The following is a 19,563-nucleotide window of genomic DNA, read 5'->3' as shown; positions in this document are numbered from 1 at the left end:
CTTATTTGAATACCTGTCTCATCAAACACCCTCTCTGGGTTTCTGTGAGTTATGGTAGCCAATGTAGTACTGTTCAAAGGTCTTCTCCACATAAATATGGCCAGAAAAGTAGCTGCAATGCATTTAATGTGGTGGTGGTAGCTTTCCTTTAGATATTTTTAGGTTTCCTTCCTTCTCTTATATTCATGAGGCATGTCCCTATCATTGGAGCTTCTTGGAGGATCACTCTAATTGCTGGAGTACGTACTTTGAACTATATTCATCATATCCGAGGAGGAGTTCCTCCTCAAACCACCTTTCATTCGTTCTCTATATATGAGACTTTAACTGGGAACATCTAACAACTATTTGTTCCTCCTCAGAACTATCAATGTCCTCGGACAAAGCTCAAGGCCCAACATATGGTTTTGGACCCTTTATCCCTACACCATGCATGTGCATTGATATACTTAAAGATATACGATAAGATGTATAATATAATTCTTATATGTACTGTGTGCGCTGGAAGTGAGATTGTTGGGCTTGACCTCACTTGGGCTCACAACTTACTTGTAAGGTGGGTTTAGAATTTCCTACTTTGGTCGTTCTCGACACAGAGACTCAACGTGGATACTCCTCTCTCTTTTTGAATCACTGTTTCTCTCTACTCTCTATTTTTTGTTAACCTTTCAAAAAGCTTTTCCCTTTCCATCTTCTCATATTTATAACTTTGGATTAGTGGAGAGACCATGATTACAACTATAGTTAGTGCAATTGGGGGTCCAAAATCATCAGTTGTACGTGGGTGGTTAGGTGGGTGTGGGATGTGGTGAATGTGGCCTTAGAACTTGGTTCCAAATCAAGTAGGAATGCTCGGTAGTGATGTTTCCTAGGAACTGCTGAGCATTCTCTAGTGTGTTCGGGCGTTAGTCTTTCTTTATTATTCGGGAACGTTTTGCCGAGCAACTGTCAGGTGATGAAACTTGGGCTTGTAGTTTATGAGGGTTGAGTAGAAAGAGGTTGGAGATGTGGGCCGTGCTGCTGGGCCTGAATCCAAGGCCCAATTGGATCTGGGTACCTCGGTGCCGTATATATATACAATTTAAATACTATTGATAATCATTTATATTTAAAATTATTTTGAAGCATTTTTTTTTTTTAATTTTTACAATTCATTTATTCTAGACTCTTTAGTTTTTGTACTTAATAACTCACTTGGATGGATAGTTATTATGTGGTCTCACATTTGATTCTAAAATTAAGAAATAAAACTCTTTAAAAATAAATAATTTAAAACACATGGCGTAGAATTTGAACTCTAATTTGGAATTCTAATTTGAGTTTCTCTAAACTTCACCTATTATTATATATATAGATATAGACTAGTGTTTTAATCCCGTGCACATGCATGAATACATTTAAAAACAATCACAATTACCTACATATACATATACATACATATATATATATATATATATATATATAAAATTTAGAATCTAATTAGATCTAGACTCTTTTTTTTTTTTTTTTTGGCACCCAATAATTCACATGTCACAAAAATTAAAAAATTAGATGGGATACATGGCGTAAAATTGAACTTCAATTTAGAATCTAATTGAATTTAGACTCTTTGATTTTAATTTGTACCTAATAATTTACTTGACACACAAATTTAAAAATTAGATGAGACACGTGACGCAAAATTAGACTCCAATTTAGAATTTAATTGGAGATATATATATATATATATATATTGAATTGGAATTTCCCTCTCTCTCAATGTGTTGTAAAACAAAAAGGAATTTTTTTTTTTTTTTTTTTTTTATAACAAAAATTTGAGTTTGGTTGTATACATTTTGAAAAATTAATGCATTTGAACCTTTTCTATATTCAGTCCACATTTTGTCAAAAATCTAAACAAAATAAGAAAGGGAGAGGAGAAAGGGGGGATTTCAAATTCTGGAGATAAATACTCCTAAACAGAAGACAGTATACATTAAAAATGGTACAATATATCGTTGTTTTTTCAGGGTCATTTTCAAGGAAAAAGAAAACACATTTACATTAAATACAAAGTTACGAGTTATGACATATCAAAGTAATGGACTTTTGACCTAATTTTTATTTATTTATTTATTTTATTTTTTTTTGGGGGTGGGAGGAGGAAGATAGTTGCCCTTATAGCTACACCTGCCAAATAGAGACCATGCAAAACATTATTATTATTATTAAATGATGGTACACCAATAGTGACCTTTTTTTTTTTTTTTTTTTTTTAGAAAGAAACTAATAGATTTTATTAATAAAAAAGAACTACATCCAATTGTAAAATCGAATCAATATGAGATGGGACATCTTCTATCCAATAGTGACCTAGACAACCCAACATTCAAAAATTTTGATGTTTATAATCTTCTATATAAGAGGCAATTTTATAAATTTTTATTTTAAAATACCTATATGCCTATTAGCATAAAATATTAAAATGATCATTGTTCATTAATTTTCCCATAAAATAAACCTCATTTCCTAAAGATAAATACCATTTAAATTTTTTTTTTTCTGAAATTACATTATGTGCTCGTTTGCTCTTAGTTATCTCTTATCTATATTACGTTTGGAAAAAAAATGTATAGAATTTCATTTTAATTCAGCAGAAAAAGAATTGTTTGTTTTTTTAATGAAGTACGAGTCTAATTCATTATTGTGGAATTATCTAATTGGTACATTCAGAACAGAAGGGCCTGCAAATGGGGCATGATTGCGTGTCAAGCTAATCTATTACACATTAATTACTTTGAGAGTTTTTGTTTTTTGGAAAGTTTGAAAGAAAGATATATATATAATTTTTTTTTTTTTAAAGGCAATGACTTTAATGTGGTTAGTTGAGTTAGATAACTTAGAATAAACTGCGATAAACGTGGTGGGTTTGTTGGGTTTGCATTTCCTTGACTATGAAGAAGCTACAATAATAATCTTTACGCGTGTGAAATATTCATTGCTAAAATTAAAAAAGAAAGAGAAATAAAAAAGAAAAGTAAACAAAATCATGTGGACATATTAATTTAATGGTAGGTGGGGTTGGTGGGAGGGATTTCTTGATTGATCTTTCTTTAGTGCAATTTGATTTCATATTTGCTAACTAAATTTGTATGTGAATTGAAAACATATAATGACATATCATTTAGTCTAATGATACCTAAACTTGATGAACTTCTCAAAGTTTCATATAGTTTGGAATTCAACAGTTGATTTTGATGAAATATGAAACCAATTTAAAAAAAAAAAAAATTTGAATGGTATTTACTATTTAGTTGACAAAATGTTTTGAAGTTTGAACACATGCATATATTATTAAAGAAACTTTGAACTTTGCAGTAATAATTTAAGAAGATGGGAAAGTTTATTCAAATTTGTGCACTTATTAATTTCAATTAAAAATTTCCACATCTCAGCCTGGATTTGAACTAGGCAACATAATTAAGGGCCAAGCAAAGTGAGATAAACGTAATGAACACTCAAACCCTGACATTGCCACATTTAAAAAAAAAAAAAATTATGAGTTGGAAAAAAGAAGAGACTAGTAGCTTAATTTGTAATTGTTCTCAAGAGGCAGCAATAGTTTTAGCCAGCTCTCTGAATTTTAGAGAGGTCACCACATCAACTGGTAAGTTTAAATTTCTTAAATAGCTATGGTCTTTGTCTTGCATATTAAAATGACACTAGTTAGCATGACCCTAAAAAGAATTTAAATGTTTTATTTTGATATGATATTAGAAAATGAAAGAGGAAATCGTGTTAGTTAGAACTATTGATTGACATGACATACTTTCCTAAAAAATAAATTGGCAAGAAATTTTTTTTTTTAAATTATTAAAAAAAAAATATATATATATATATATACACACACACGTACACATACACGGGGTTGCTAAGAGCATGTTAACATGCCCAAAGGAGGTTTGTTTGGGCATGCCCACGTGCACGTTGCATCGCCTCCCCCCTGCACGCCAGCTAAATTGGCTTGCTCCTATTTCCCAAATTGTGTTCCTAGATATACTATATTTACATCCAACACTTTTCAATAACAACAATTATAGTGACAAAAAATTTCTCTTTCTTCACTATTGTTAAGGTAAAAATGATGTTAGCAATGGGGTTATGTAAAAATGATTTTGCGCTATTCACACAAGTAAATTAAATAAGTCGTGAAGTTAAAGAACAATGATGAATGTAAATATTAAAAGGCATGCCTTGATTATGAAAGATAATGAATTATCAAAAGAGAGAATAATGTAGTATGACAAAGTGCTTGATTTTTCCTCCAAACTTCGTTGATATAAAAAATAAAAAGTACTACTTGATTGTTTCAACAAATTGACTGCATTTCTGGTTGACATGTGAAGCCTTAGTTGAGAAGTAATTATTATCTTTGTCTTTTATCACATATATCTAATGCTGACTTGTCTATCTATATCTATGAGTAGCAAATTATTGGCCCAGTGGATAAAGATTGCAGTGATAGAACTCCTAACTGTTAATCAAAACAACCAGTTTACTAGATCCAAGGTTGTATAGAATCTTTCCATGAGTCCCCAACTGTCATTCAAAGCCATATAGTGCCACACATAATACATTCCAAAGGCCAGGGAAGAGCCACAGAGATAAAATTTAGGATAATGCAGTTTCCAAGTTTGTAGGTTTCTGCTCAGACTGTACTTCAAAACCCAGTATTGGTTTTTGCCATTTTTGCTAAGACAACTCAAGAAATCAGTTGAGCTTTGATTTTTGAAAATGGGTGTGCTGAGTGAGGGACTTACACAGATTCTGATACCTGTGGCTGCCTTCATTGGACTTGGGTTTGCTTTGTTTCAGTGGTTCTTGGTCTCCAAGGTCAAGGTCTCAGGTGGCTATGGTGATTATAGTGGGTATAAAGACAGGTTGATTAATGAAGGAGAGACTGAAGAAGGTGTTGACCCTCTTGAGGTTTCCATCAAGTGTGCTGAAATTCAGAATGCCATATCTGTTGGTGAGCTTTCTCTCTCTTGTGTGTGAATTTGTTTTACTTTGTTATTTGCCCACTTATTAGTACATGTGTGATGCTATGATGTTTTGGTGGAGCTTTTGATGATTGAGATTTCTAGTTTTTATTTGCTTTTCCATTCTGTGTTGTATCTTATGAGCCAAAGATATCCTTGTGTTATATTTTTTAGTGTGTGATTTTGTTATTTTATTCAGGATGATGAGTAGTTTCATACGTGAACATCTATTTTTTTAAAGTATTAATTTGTTTATTTTTTTCTCTTCTTGTCTGGTTTATCTGCTAGGAATGCTAACTGTACTCATGAATTTGTCACTATTCACTTATTTGCAATTTTCTTTTGTTTTATTGTTGCTTTTAGTGACTGACATATTAAGTTTTAAATTTCTGACCTTCTGTCTCTCTTATCCTCTCTTTTTTCTTTCTCTTTATTAGATGACTATTTGAATTGTCTATATATAAATAGATCTTGTGTTTTTTTTTATCCACAAAAGGAGTTCTTGCTGTAAATAACCTCTGGGACTGAGTGATTCATTCAAGTTTTAAGAACTAACTAATAGTATCAACTAATTTTATCCCTTTCATCACATATATGTCACTTTTGTTGGACTGATGATTGAGACTAAGCAACATTTAACAACTACATGCAAAGATCAAAAGTCAAAACCCACAACAAACAATTTAAAGGAAAATTTGGAAACAAGAATTAAAAGGGGATCTATAATCATCAAGTTACTTCTATAAAAGAAAATCCCAATTATGAAAATATTGTTCAGTGGCAGCTTTTTCAAAATTCTTCTTCCCTGTTTTTGGTTGAATTAGAAAATTAATCAAAGTGTGTTGAACTCAATGCTTTTCAATACTTCAGATTGGTTTACCATCAGCAGGCAGATTTATTTGTCACTGTTGTATGCGATTGAATCCATCATTTTGAACCTGTAGATTTTGTGTAAGTTTTGCACTATCCAGTATTGCTGTGTGTAATCTACGTAGTAATTCATGCCCTTCCTCTTATGGGTGCTTTGCTAGGCTAGCTGAATGGTTGGCCTTTTCACATGTTAGTTGTCTAACCACCTAATGTGACGATAATCATAGACCATTCATATCAATGGTCTGTTAAAACCTTATATTTTCTCCCTATGATACTCCAGCTCCTATGGTCTTGAAAATGCAATTGCAACACTATGCTTAAATAATCTTTTTTGTCTTTGCTTGAAATGCATATTGCCAAGAATGACTAGATTTCAACAGGACACACTTTCATTAGGATGATATATCTGAGATGGCCCCAGAAACTTCTTAGAAATGGTAGACATTCCTTTTAAGAGGAAATTTCCTAATTTGTCTTCTTTTTTATGTCAGTGTTCAAAAGATGATGATGGTACAGTGTTGTCTTCACCCAAGTTTTAAATTTTTTTGAGGTTTTCTCTCCTTCTCTAAAATTCAAGTTTCAAATGACATGATGTTCTTATGTAGGCAGAAAAACACAACTAATGCATATAACAGGGGCACAAAGCCATGCACACAACTAGATGCAAGTGAGAGGCATTTGTGAATAAAACTAAAAAGAAAAAACGTGCATGAAAGATCTGTAATTTTATGATATGAGATATGTTGATTCGCTATTGTAATTTTCTCTTTAGCATTATGCTTTACTCTGGAGTTTGGACCCTTCTTATGTTAATGCATTCAAGTAACATGCAGATGTAATTGATAGATGCAGAATAAAGTATGAAAAGTGAATTTCAAGTTATTGTAACTTGTAAGAGTATAAAATTGGTCTTCAGTTTTGCTTGGCATAGATAATGTCACTATATCCTTATGGTATTTAATCTAACTTTTATCTGTCTCTTGTTCCCAGGGGCAACCTCATTTCTGTTTACTGAGTATAGATACCTTGGTATCTTCACCGCTGTATTTGGCATTGTCATCTTCCTCTTCCTTGGTTCAGTTAAAGGCTTCAGCACCGAAAGTGAACCTTGCACTTACAACACCGGGAATATATGTAAACCAGCATTGGCAAATGCCTTGTTTACCACCATTGCATTCTTTCTTGGTGCTCTTACATCAGTCCTTTCTGGTTTTCTTGGCATGAAGATTGCCACCTATGCCAATGCTAGAACCACTCTAGAAGCGAGGAAGGGTGTTGGGAAGGCATTCATCACAGCTTTTCGCTCTGGTGCTGTGATGGGTTTCCTTCTTGCTGCCAATGGCCTTTTGGTGCTGTGGGTATCCATCAATTTATTTAAGCTGTATTATGGGGATGACTGGGAAGGACTTTATGAATCTATTACTGGTTATGGACTTGGAGGTTCTTCGATGGCACTTTTTGGAAGAGTTGGGGGAGGTATTTACACAAAAGCAGCTGATGTTGGTGCTGACCTTGTTGGAAAAGTTGAGAGGAATATCCCTGAAGATGATCCACGTAACCCAGCTGTAATTTTCTATTTTTCTCCTCTCTTTATTACCGGGTTTGCATTATGTGATTTTAACATGCATAGTTTTTGGTTATAAACTTATTTTGAAACTCAGACAAATTCATCAAATATTAGTGTAAAAGTGAAGAGTAAACATGCTTTTTTTCTTGATTCCTAACACATTAGATTTCTCCTCTCATTTCCATTTTTGATACTTTCCTTAAGCAATAATTTTGAAAGTTCTAGAGACATATGTTTTCCAGAATCCTTACCCGGAATAGTCGTTATTAGTCAGTTTGAATAAATGTTATGTTATTTCTTTTAGGTTATTGCAGACAATGTGGGTGACAATGTTGGAGACATTGCTGGGATGGGTTCTGACCTCTTTGGGTCTTATGCTGAATCATCCTGTGCAGCACTTTTTGTTGCCTCAATATCTTCCTTTGGTATCAGTCATGACTTCACAGCCATGTCCTATCCTCTGATTGTAAGCTCAATGGGGATTGTAGTTTGCTTAATAACAACACTTTTTGCAACTGATCTTTTTGAGATTAAGCGTGTGAGTGAGATTGAACCAACCTTGAAGAGACAACTTGTTATCTCAACTGTCTTGATGACTGCCGGTATTGCCATGGTCACCTTCTTTGCTTTGCCATCTGAGTTTACTCTCTTTAATTTTGGGACTGAGATGTCTGTAAAGAACTGGTATGCCTCTCCCTCTAAAGACATCCTTTCTCCCATCTTTTGGCAGAGTTGGTTTATTCCTCAAGAGATTTTTGTCTAATTCACTAAATGATATATGACTGCAGGCACCTTTTCTTCTGTGTTGCAATTGGCTTGTGGGCTGGACTTGCTATTGGATACACAACAGAGTATTATACTAGCAGTGCTTACAGGTGAGCTATCTTCTTCAGGTTACTAATGCATAGACTTTCTTCTGGTCTTCTGTACTGCTGCAAATGATCTTTAGTACTGATACATTGCCATGTAGTAATAATTGGATCAGTCTTCCTGCCTTTGCTGCAGGCATGTGATACTTGCACTTGCCAGTCAAAACTATTCATACTGGGAACCTTTTATAACTGGTTCCAAAAGATACAATTTTGAAACTGAATCATTCCATATTTAGTCCTTAGAATTGGACATGGCTAGAGGCCAACCCATAGTGGCTCAGAATCATGTTGAAATACCAAAATTGTTAGATTTTTAATGAAACTTTCTTCTTAAAAAATAAATAACATGTAGATTCCTTGTGGACTGTTATTACTTCATCACATTGTGACATGTTCCTTCAATTTATGACTCTCAAAGAGGCTTCAACAATCCTAATGAAATTTCAATTTGAGGAATTTTTCGTTGTGCATTGTGCAAGTGCAACAATGTCTCATGGAAGAAATGCTTTTGTGTATATTTGCATGTATTGTACCCATCAACTTATAATTGTGATGCTTATTACCATGTTCACATATTGCAGTCCAGTGAAGGATGTGGCAGATTCTTGTAGGACTGGTGCTGCAACAAATGTTATTTTTGGATTGGCTCTGGGATACAAATCTGTCATCATTCCCATATTTGCCATTGCCATTGCCATTTATGTGAGCTTTAGCTTAGCTGCTATGTATGGAATTTCTGTGTCTGCTTTGGGAATGCTCAGCACCATTGCCACTGGTCTTGCAATTGATGCTTATGGCCCCATAAGTGACAATGCTGGTGGAATTGCAGAAATGGCTGGTATGAGCCATGAGATTCGTGAAAGAACAGATGCCTTGGATGCTGCTGGAAACACTACTGCTGCCATTGGCAAGGTGATCTTTTTTCAGTTCTACACTTTTTGATTTAGACTTGGAGCAAATTTGTTTGAGGTCATCATGAGCTTGCAAACCCTTAAATAGCAATGGCAGAGTTGTTGAGTAAAATAACCCTTGTATCTTTCCATCAGTCATATACTTTTCATAATCAGCGAGTTAATGAGATTATATTGGCATTTAGTTCAACCTGTTCAAAATCTTTAAAAGAAAAACAAATTGGGGAAAAGTGAACGGTAAGTTGTATATCCAATGCAAACAATGATGGTCATTATGACATATGTCCTAATGCCATTGCTTAAATAAGTGTTGCCTTGTAACTTTGACTCTTTAGTTTTCCTATTAGACCTGCCACCATTTTAAGATCCTAAATCAACTTGTATGAAATTTTGACATGTTCTGCCATCATTTTTCAGGGCTTTGCTATTGGATCAGCTGCTCTTGTTTCCCTTGCTTTGTTTGGTGCCTTTGTGAGCAGGGCAGGCATCAACACTGTTGATGTGTTGACTCCAAAGGTCTTCATCGGGTTGCTTGTGGGAGCCATGCTTCCATACTGGTTTTCAGCCATGACAATGAAGAGTGTGGGAAGTGCAGCTCTCAAAATGGTTGAAGAGGTTCGTCGACAGTTCAATACTATTCCCGGCCTTATGGAAGGAAGAGCAAAACCAGACTATGCAACCTGTGTCAAAATCTCTACTGATGCTTCACTAAGGGAAATGATCCCACCTGGTGCTTTGGTCATGCTTACACCACTTATTGCTGGAACCTTCTTTGGTGTGGAGACTCTTGCTGGGGTTCTTGCCGGTTCACTTGTTTCTGGTGTGCAGGTATGCGGCAATACTTGATCCTTTTGCTAGAGTGCATCTTTGTCTCAATCCACTTACCTTACCATTATTCTTATAAAATGAAACCAAAAAAAAAAAAATTTGCTTTCACTTGTTGTTCAATATGTTTTCATATTTAGACATAGTTGGGCAACTGCTCCTGCTTTGATTACTTCACAAAATTTTCAGGATATTCATCCCTAATAATCTCTAATGAATCTTTAGTATATAACAAGTTTTCTATTTTATGTTTTTCTTCCTAGGTTGCCATCTCAGCTTCAAACACGGGTGGTGCATGGGATAATGCAAAGAAATACATAGAGGCAAGTACTTTGCTCTTCCAACTTTTGATTTGATAATGTTTTCTATTATATTTCAGAGTAAGACCTCATTGTGTTCTCAAGTTTGAGAGGTGCTTTCTTTGTATCAATCTTTGAGTTCGCCGTTTGATTTTTACACTTTAATATGTCACTTTCAGGCCGGTGGTAATGAACATGCAAAATCACTAGGTCCTAAAGGGTCAGATGCTCACAAGGCCGCTGTCATAGGTGACACAATTGGAGATCCTCTCAAGGATACTTCTGGTCCTTCTCTCAATATTCTCATCAAGCTCATGGCAGTCGAGTCCTTGGTGTTTGCTCCATTCTTTGCTGCTCATGGGGGCTTACTCTTCAAACTATTTTAAAATGGAGGTTCTATGTAGCAGGTTTAATTCCGGTGTATCTTCACTTGTGGAGCAGTGAAGTTGATGAAGATTTATATAATTAGTAGCTTCAAGTTGTAAAGAAAAAGCTATGCGGCTTTACTTAATAGACAATTTACCATTAATAACCATGAAATACATAGGTATATCTCATTATCTTGTACTGAATTTTGTTTCAGTTTCAGACTTTCAGTCTTGTAGAAGACATCCTTCTCAACACACACACACACGTTCCAAGAAAATATGGACATCCTTACAAGGAATAGTGTTCTATCTATTTATTTATTTAAAATTTCTAAAACATGGTTTAAAATTTGAAAACCGTGGTTTAAGTAAAGGCCTTCATTTCTATGTTTCTTGAGTGGTTTTCATAATAGTTATTGTAGGGACACGATTTTTACGACCCAAGGATGACATTGGGCTTGTGTGTAAAGGGTCCAAACAATATGATTTGTAGAGAGTGGGTTTGGAAAAGGCTAGACCTTGGTCGTTGGGCAACGGTTTTGTCAGGATTTTCATGGAAGCCCATCCAAAGATGGGTTTGGCCTGAGTGGCTAAGCCTTACACGGATGGGGTGTGAAGATCTATCTCCTCGGAATTGGTCCGAGGAGCGTCTTGTCCTCACCATCCTCCTTTTTATGAGTTCCATCTTCCCCTTCTCTCTCTGGTTCCTGGAAAACCCCCTTGTCAATGCGACGAGCTTCTCTTTTATACTAGTATTTCCTTTCCACTCTTCACCCACGTGTCCGTTTCTCATTGTTCAGGGTGGTTACTTGTCTTATCAATCCTCACGTCAGAGTGGTTGGGAAAAGCTGGACAGCATAATATCAGTATGGGTTTGTCAGGCGATGGGCTCCACATTAAGGCGTTGGTAGCCTTCTCCCTTGTGCTTATCTTGTATTGAATTTGTCCTTTTCTTCAGGCCTTTCTGTAAGATGTTGGGCGTAAAGTTGTCCTCGGCCACATCCTTGGACCTTCGAGGAACTTTCATCGCGCGTCCTTAGCAGTAAGGCTCCTCGGCCTGGGCTTGGGCTTCTAATACAAAGTGGGCTGGGACCTCAGATTTCGGGCCCCACAGTTATTTTCCTAAAATTTTAATAATTATTTCATTTCTCAAAGAAAAAAAAAAATCTAAACAAAAAAGAAAAGGAGAGAAGAACGCAATTGAATGTGTCAACTGTCAAGAACCTTGCTAGATATGAATGAAGAATGAACTCCCTCACAAGTTAGAGGTGTTACTGTAACTTGAACTAAACCTATATGTATGAAATTGTAATCTTTTAATACTTTAAATTGGTTTAAACATTAATTTTAAGTTTTAACTGGTCTTTCTACTTCCTCTTTAAGATTTGATCCTTTCTAAGTATTTTTTTCTCTCTAAATTTGGATTAACTTATTGTTGGTTTGTGGACTTGTTGAAACTTGAAAGTGATTTAGACACTGATTTTAAATAAATAAAAATTTATATATAATTCTGTATTTACAATGGGAGAGATAGATTTAAAGTTAAATGTCTCCATGAAAAATACCAAGAGGTGATCCCTTAAAATCATGTTTTCAAAACAGAATTTTCAAAGAGGTGATGTAGGGCTCTTTGGCCCAGGAGTTCATTATCTACCTGTATATTGGGCCCGTGGCCCAAGTTGAGAACAGAGATCTGTCTGAGGAGGAGAAGTCTTTGTCAGAAGAGACTGTGTTGATGAATAAAAAGATTAGTTTTGGTCATAATGGCTCAATAGAGTGGGCTGAGGGTGAATATGTCCTCGGCTAGACAAAGCCGAGGTCTTATGAGATGGCCTACTGACAGGGGTGACGATCCCGGAAATTTAATTGGAGCAGATAAGCAATGCAAAGACATTAGATAGGGAGAAGTCCTAAAATATCTTCAGAGAAAGCTGATGCCTCTGCATTAAATGCACTGCAGCTAACTCTCTGGCCACATTAATGTGGAAGGATGCCTGAATAGTGGATTTTAGCCTTACAGCTACTACATAAAGACTTATGGGGAGTGTTGATGGGACAAATATCTACACTGACCGTCTGGCATGCACGTGGAAGGAGGAGATGAAAAGAAAAGACAGTATAAAAGAAGAAGGGGGAGTGAGAAAGGGGGATCGAAAAACTCAAGGAAGAAGGATTTGAACTTCCACACTCCAAGAAAGGTTTGGCACATCAACTTTATATGTTGTAACAGGAAATAAGATTTATATAGTTGGGACAAAAGTTTGAGATTCAAATTAAAATAACATATGTAAATAAAGACACTAATAATTAGTGAGGACATTTGAGAATTTATCTGATTGGATTTCATTGTTGATCTCTTTGGAAGAGCCATAAAATCACCAGGTATGCCCCTTGCTCATGAGCAGTTGTATCGGCATAAAATAGACAGGATTTTTTGTTATGCAATGAGAGACTCAGCTTTTGCCATCGTGGGACAAGAAATTCATTCAAAGAAAGGCCTATTTCCCCATATGTCAGGGGAGAAACCCAGAAACCCCACTTCAACCAAACAGGCATAGAAGTTGAAACAAAAAAGCGCAGCTGATCCTCTCAACTGGTTATATTAGAATGAGATTGGAGAAGAGGTATGATAACCTTACGTTGAGTAATAATGAAGCCACCAAATACAAACTGTAAAAATATTGCCAAACTGCCAGCAGTCATGGCAGAAGTATGAGTCCGGAAGACTGAAGCTAGGAAACGAAACATGGATAATGAAGATAAGTGCACTGCGAAAAGAAGAATGAACTGGTGGAAGAACCTGAAAACTCAGAAAATTATTAGAGTCATAACAAAAAAGAAACTGAGACTGCTTCTGCACTTACATTCCAAATTTTTGACAGCTATATAAATTTATGGCTAACTTCGTTTATTTTTACTAGACAAGAAAGATAAAGTAAACATTGATTTCTATAAAAAAAAGATAAAAAATATTTAAAACAAGAAAACTAATTGATGAACCAAAAATAGGGGGAAATGCACAAGTAAATTTACAAATTTTCAAGTCAAGTGCACCTTTTGGCCTCAGGACTATATCCAATTACATAATAAGTAAGAGATGTCCAAACTAGAGATTCCACAAATGAAAGTGGAACCTTTAAAACACTTGCTGGGATTGCATATGCCCAAGCTGGATAAAAACAGAATTCTTTTTGTTTGTAGAATACTTCAAGCCTTTGAAGAGTCATGGCCAACTCTGGAAGTCCGTCGACAAGAAGGATGTTAAGAGAATAAAACAGGGCACCCATATAGTAATTTGCATGAAGAACGTCAATATCCATCTGAGTCTGTAAAAATACAGTCATTGTGATACATGCAATGACAAAAAGCTGCAGATAGAAGAGACCGAAGCAAGTTTCAGATTTGCAGGGCCTTTGACAAAGGAAATAAAGAACATGACTGCAATGGGAAGAGTGAGAATAGGTTTTAATACAAAAGTAAATTTCCTAACCTGAGTTGTTTTGAAGATATATATGAAGGAATTCCTTTCCATGAGAAGAAGCTCCCTTGATGCACATGCTCCAAAAAGTTCCCATTTAGAAAGAGAATACGCACTAAAGGAAAGAGCGTCCTTATGGCTTTGGGATTTATCATATGGCTCCGAGAGCTCCTCATCTAGCTTCTTTCCATAAGGAGATTCCTTGAACTTCCTAGAGAACACATCTACTGAAACATAACTGTAAGGTACTTCCATGTGATACCAGTACTGTGCTTGATCTTTTCTAGAGATAACCTGCATAAAGATAGGACAAAGTTGTTCTTTTAAAGAAACAAAAGCTTAAAAAAAAAAAAAAAAACATAAGGCTTTATGCACTTACCTTTTGGACAAAATCAGCAACCCATTTCCTCTCAGGACACCTAAAACCCCAATCCTCAAAATATTCTAGAAGATGATCAGGTGGACCATGATACACAATCTTCCCTTCTGACATTAAAATAAGGTCATCAAAAAGATCAAAGGTTTCTGGTGCTGGCTGAAGAAGTGAAACCAGTACAGTAGCATCTGTGATATGCGCCATCTGCTGAAGACAAGTAACAATTTGAAATGCAGTGGAACTGTCTAAACCATTTGTTATTTCATCCATAAACAGGGCTTTGTAGGACCTACAATCATCTCCCCTGCCAAATTTCAATGAAAAAACTGCGAATTCCACCCATACTGATCAAAGCAAGCAAAAATTGTATGAAAAATTATCTGACTAATTTGAGGTAGCCGAGCCTCTTCCTAACAAGATTCACTCATTCCTATATACCCCCAAATATTATATTTCCCAATGTTCTCAAATTTCAAATCCCACACCCTCTCCCTCCATCAAATTGAATGAAATTACACCCTCATCACTGTAAGCTAATGACAGAGAACATCAATAGAGAATAGTCAGAAAACCAACAACTTTGGCTTCGTCTCAGCAAGAAACCTGAAAAGAACAGTATTACCGTACCAGATGGATTGTTGCTGTTGACTTCAAGAGATTGACCATATATGATGCTATAATGTGCTTGTCTTACACTCTTACTTAACACAACATTAATAAATAACCAAAGACTAAGAATAAGATAAAAAGGATAACAACTGCAACAAAATGAGAAAATTTATAAACTTTTCTAATAGTTGGTCAAAAGATACATGTGTTGGGTAGTGAAATCACATTGAGTAAAATGTCTCCACAAAGGTCGACTATAAATTAGTCAGGAAATTAATCTAACTACCAACTGTAGTTTTTTTTTTTCTTTTTCCCCCTTTTCCAATTGCCTTCTAAAGCCTCACAGTGTGATATTTTGATGCAGCAGTCACAGTAACACTTTAGCACCTTACCTGTTCATATAGAACAACATAAAAATCAATAGCACAAGGAAGTGACCACTGAAAAAAAGCATCAACCAACAAAGAAATAGTGCATGCCACCTCAGACACCAAGTAGGATGAAAAAAGAAGAGAGTATAATGTTATTACTACATCACTTCAGACACTAGAATTTTATAGAAAAAATGAGACCAGAGAGGTTCGACTTGGTACAACATTTAATATAGGAGTTTCTGGTAAGAAAGAATCAATCCCTATATATTATACCTTTTTATTTGATGTCACCAACAGAAGCAACTCCATCACGATATCCTTCCGATACATGTACACACTCCAGCAGCTTTACATACTCTTAAAGAAGACTTTTTTTTTAACCAAAAAATAGTTTTGCACATTTGAACTGCCTTAATGGGGAAACTAATCAAGATTTAATAGTAAAAAAGCTCCAATAAATAAGATTTAACCAAATGAAAAAAAATACCATTGATTCTTTCATTTTAATTCTACTTGAAGCATTCACTTTTCTTTCATACTGTGATTTTAATATTATTATTATTATTATTATTTTTTTTTATAAGTAATGAAAGAGTTTTACTTGCTAAGGACTGGGATTCAAAGGAATTTTCATGAAATTCATTTGAGCTGGAGCCCAAAAGCAAAGAGGGTAGCAGCTGGTTGGTTCCAATACCTTGGTAAGGCAGAAGAAAAAAGGACTTGTGGAGGACTTGAAGCTTGGCAGAAAATCTGATCTGGAAGAGATATCTTCGGATGGGTTGAGGGATCACAGGTCCTCAATGATGCTTCTTTTTCCCCTTTTTTTGGAAAATAAAATTAAAAATTCTTTGAACACATTGCCAAAGGACATCGAAATAGGTTCCTCTAAAATCGCTAGGCATTAAAACTACAAAAATGTGACTTAGACGATGGGTAATCTGACATTGCCTTCAATCATGAATAAAAAAAAAAATCAGAACAATTTTCTATATCTTAATTAAGATGCCCTTATAAACTTCAAAAAAACCAAAACCCTTAAATCTATACCACCAATTCTACATAACCAAGAAACCAAAAAGAAAGAATCACAAGCAAATTAAGCACCAAACAAATCATCTACATAAGGAAAATTATTTTCTTTCATAAGTACATAAAAAAACATATTTTTGATAAATTCCTCTAGCTTCCTAAAGAACTTCACAATGTAAAAACCCCAAGTCTGGAACAAAATATCCAAATGCACAAATAGAATTCATAAATGAAGAATTTTGGGCAAAAAATCCATGAACAAATGGATTGCAAAAATAACTAAGCAACAAGTATTCCTTAAATAATTACAAATGTCTCATATGTTCCACAAAATTACAAACTAAAATTAGTAAATATGATCTACCACTAGTCAAATCCCAAGTCTAGTGTCAATACAGTTCAAGAAAGCATGCAAAACTAAGACAAATTCAGCATAGAAATAGAAGTAAGGTATTCACTACACCTTAAATTTAAGCATAATAGATATTTTTATTGTAACATTCAACATGCAACTCCAACACTTAATTTTATTGGAGGGAACATTTATTTTGCACTAGCTAATGGATGTATGACCACAAAGAAGGCCAAACTTTAGAACAACCATTTTTCGCATTAACTTTACATAAGATAAAATTTGAAATAACTATCCATGAAAATAGATCGAAAGCAACAACATGAGTGCACAATGAAATCTCAACAAAAGATAGATCAATTAAAGGAACAATCAATCTTGAGCATATAAATGATGAAAAATATCAATCTTGCAGATGAGAAATATCATCTTATAAAAGATATAAAATTTACTCAAAACAAATACATGTCACTTACAGATTGACATGTGCTGGGAGAAACTTGTCCTCGATCTTGATAAACTAAAACCCCTTCACACAATCTTGTGAAGCAATTCTTGAATGTTCTTATCTACTTGATTAGATGACAGCAAGTCACCCAACATGGTTGCAACCATTGCATTTGCCGAAAAACCCTTGTCAACCATTATTTTGAGATATTTCATTGCCTTTGATGTCTCATTGTGTTGCAATATCCCTTGTATGATTGTGTTATATGTATGCTCGTTAGGTGAACAACTATTCTCATCCATTTTCTCAAGCAGCTCACTTGCTTCATCTATTAATCCCTCTTTGCAAAGCCTTCGAGCATTATGGTGTAAGTCACAACATTGGGAGTTACTCCTTTGTTGGACATTTCGTGAAACAGACTCATTGCTTCATCAATTCTTTTATTCTTGCAATATCCATGGATCAATATGCTATAGCTATACACATTAGGTGAACAACCCCTCTCAACCATCACATTAAATGCTTTGACTGCATCATTCATTTGGTTTTGCAAACAGTATCCATCAATCAAAGAATTGTAAGTGACAGTTTCAGGCCTAATGCCTCTTTGAATCATCACATCAAAAACTTCTTTTGCCTCTATCTACTTCCCTTTTTTGCAAAGCGGGTCCACCAATATGTTGAAGGTATGCACATCTGGCATGACCTTCCTTTGCACCATCTCACTCAACAAAGTAGTAGCCTCCCTCCACCGGCCAAAATTGCATAGGCCTTGAAATAAGCACGTGTAAGTGATGATGTTTGGTTGAATGCCTTTACTCCTCATTTCAGATAAAAGGTTCAAAGCTTCAGTTACCAATTTGTCCTTACATAAATTGTGAATGATTTTGTTATGGAGCACCAAATTAGCTTTAAACTTCCCCTCTTCCATCTTCCTAAGCAATCTAATAGCCATATCAGCCTTACCAATATCACACAGAGCATGTAGTATCTTTCCACGAGAATTTGCATCCAGTTCATGCCCATTCTTCTACCAACCTCACAGCTCCAGCAATGTTACCTTGACGACAGAACCCTTTGACAAGAGTGTTTAGAGTTGTACGGTTTGGTTGATAACCAAGTTTGAAAATTGTTGCTAAGACAGAGAACCCAAAATCTAGACGGTTTAAATAGCAGAAGCAGTTAATCAAAATATTAAGAGTACAAAGATCAGGAGGGATACCAAATGATTCGATTTGTTTAATTAGAGTAATGACTTGAGAGTAATGCTTCATTCTTGCAATGGCACCCAACAACCGAGTGAAATCCGCAATGGAAGGCAAAGGGCTTAAGTGAAGCATTTTATCAAACAGTTATAAGGCATGATCAACATTCCTAAAGCTTCCAGATTTGCACTCATTTCTCACATATTTCAACAACCCTTTTGGACTTTCCGCATTTTTACTACTGGTAAGAGTAGAATAATGATAATAAGAACGAAATGGAAGGCTTACTCTAATTCTCAAACGATTGCATATAAAAAGAAGAGAGCTTGTTGATTTAGCAGAAAAACCACCCCTACCCATTTCCAAGAAGAGGAAGAAGAAGCAGCAGTTCTGACAGCTATTCCGATTCGGTCGGATTTCGGTGGAGCTCCAGAGCTTCAATGGAGAAGCCGTGGCAGATCGAAGCAGGAGTGACTAGTGAGAGAAAAACAAATAAGGTGGGGTTTTGTTTTTTGATAAATGCTTCGAAATGTTTTTAAAAAAAATACTCAATTATAAGTTAAATATTACAGACGATGAGTGCATACATTACGAAGGCGTGAAAAAACTTCCTCTTTGAGGCAAAATTATATTTGTAAAAATAAATGTAAAGCTAAAATGTAAAATTGATTTTCTATTTTTTTTAAATTTTATTTCTATTTTTTAATTTTGTTTTTGTTCATTTCAGTTCTCTAACTTTTAAATTTATTCAATTAAAGTTTTTTCATCAACTTTTGTTACACGTTGTAGTTAATTTTCCAATTTTTTAAATTTTTCTTAAAATTTTTTAAATTAAAAAAATTCAATTAATGATTGAAAAATATTTTTCAGATCTTTTTTTTTTTTTTTTTTTTTTAAATTTGACAAAAGTTATTGGAAATGCCTTAACTGAATAAATCTGAAACTTAAAAGATTGAAAT

At 34.9% G+C, this 19,563-nt stretch overlaps 2 protein-coding genes across 5 annotated transcripts; one reads left to right on the top strand and one right to left on the bottom strand.

The window, feature by feature from the left end:
* Positions 1-4,570: 4,570 nt before the first annotated feature.
* LOC115979923 (pyrophosphate-energized vacuolar membrane proton pump 1-like) lies at positions 4,571-11,011 on the top strand. The gene is made up of 8 exons (XM_031102042.1): positions 4,571-5,008; positions 6,882-7,456; positions 7,763-8,142; positions 8,247-8,333; positions 8,912-9,242; positions 9,659-10,069; positions 10,330-10,389; positions 10,545-11,011. The coding sequence occupies exons 1-8, from the start codon at positions 4,774-4,776 to the stop codon at positions 10,749-10,751; spliced, it is 2,286 nt and encodes a 761-aa protein (XP_030957902.1). The 5' UTR covers positions 4,571-4,773; the 3' UTR covers positions 10,752-11,011.
* A 2,694-nt stretch (positions 11,012-13,705) lies between these two features.
* Positions 13,706-19,115, bottom strand: LOC115979151 (pleiotropic drug resistance protein 3-like). 4 transcript variants are annotated; one of them, XM_031101117.1, is made up of 4 exons: positions 17,428-19,115; positions 14,591-15,588; positions 14,224-14,505; positions 13,706-14,101 (listed from the first exon to the last, which is right to left on the bottom strand). In XM_031101117.1, the coding sequence occupies exons 2-4, from the start codon at positions 14,855-14,857 to the stop codon at positions 13,778-13,780; spliced, it is 873 nt and encodes a 290-aa protein (XP_030956977.1). In that variant the 5' UTR covers positions 14,858-15,588; positions 17,428-19,115; the 3' UTR covers positions 13,706-13,777. The 4 variants fall into 4 exon arrangements, with proteins under 4 accessions (XP_030956977.1, XP_030956980.1, XP_030956979.1 ...); XM_031101120.1 differs by having other exon boundaries at positions 13,706-14,059; XM_031101119.1 differs by lacking the exon at positions 17,428-19,115 and adding an exon at positions 15,844-17,403.
* Positions 19,116-19,563: the final 448 nt, after the last annotated feature.

The sequence above is a fragment of the Quercus lobata genome, chromosome 3 (assembly GCF_001633185.2).
Source record: "Quercus lobata isolate SW786 chromosome 3, ValleyOak3.0 Primary Assembly, whole genome shotgun sequence".
Classification (NCBI taxonomy): Eukaryota; Viridiplantae; Streptophyta; class Magnoliopsida; order Fagales; family Fagaceae; genus Quercus; species Quercus lobata.
Note: the sequence above shows the minus strand (reverse complement) of the source record. Positions and strands in the feature narration are given on the sequence as shown.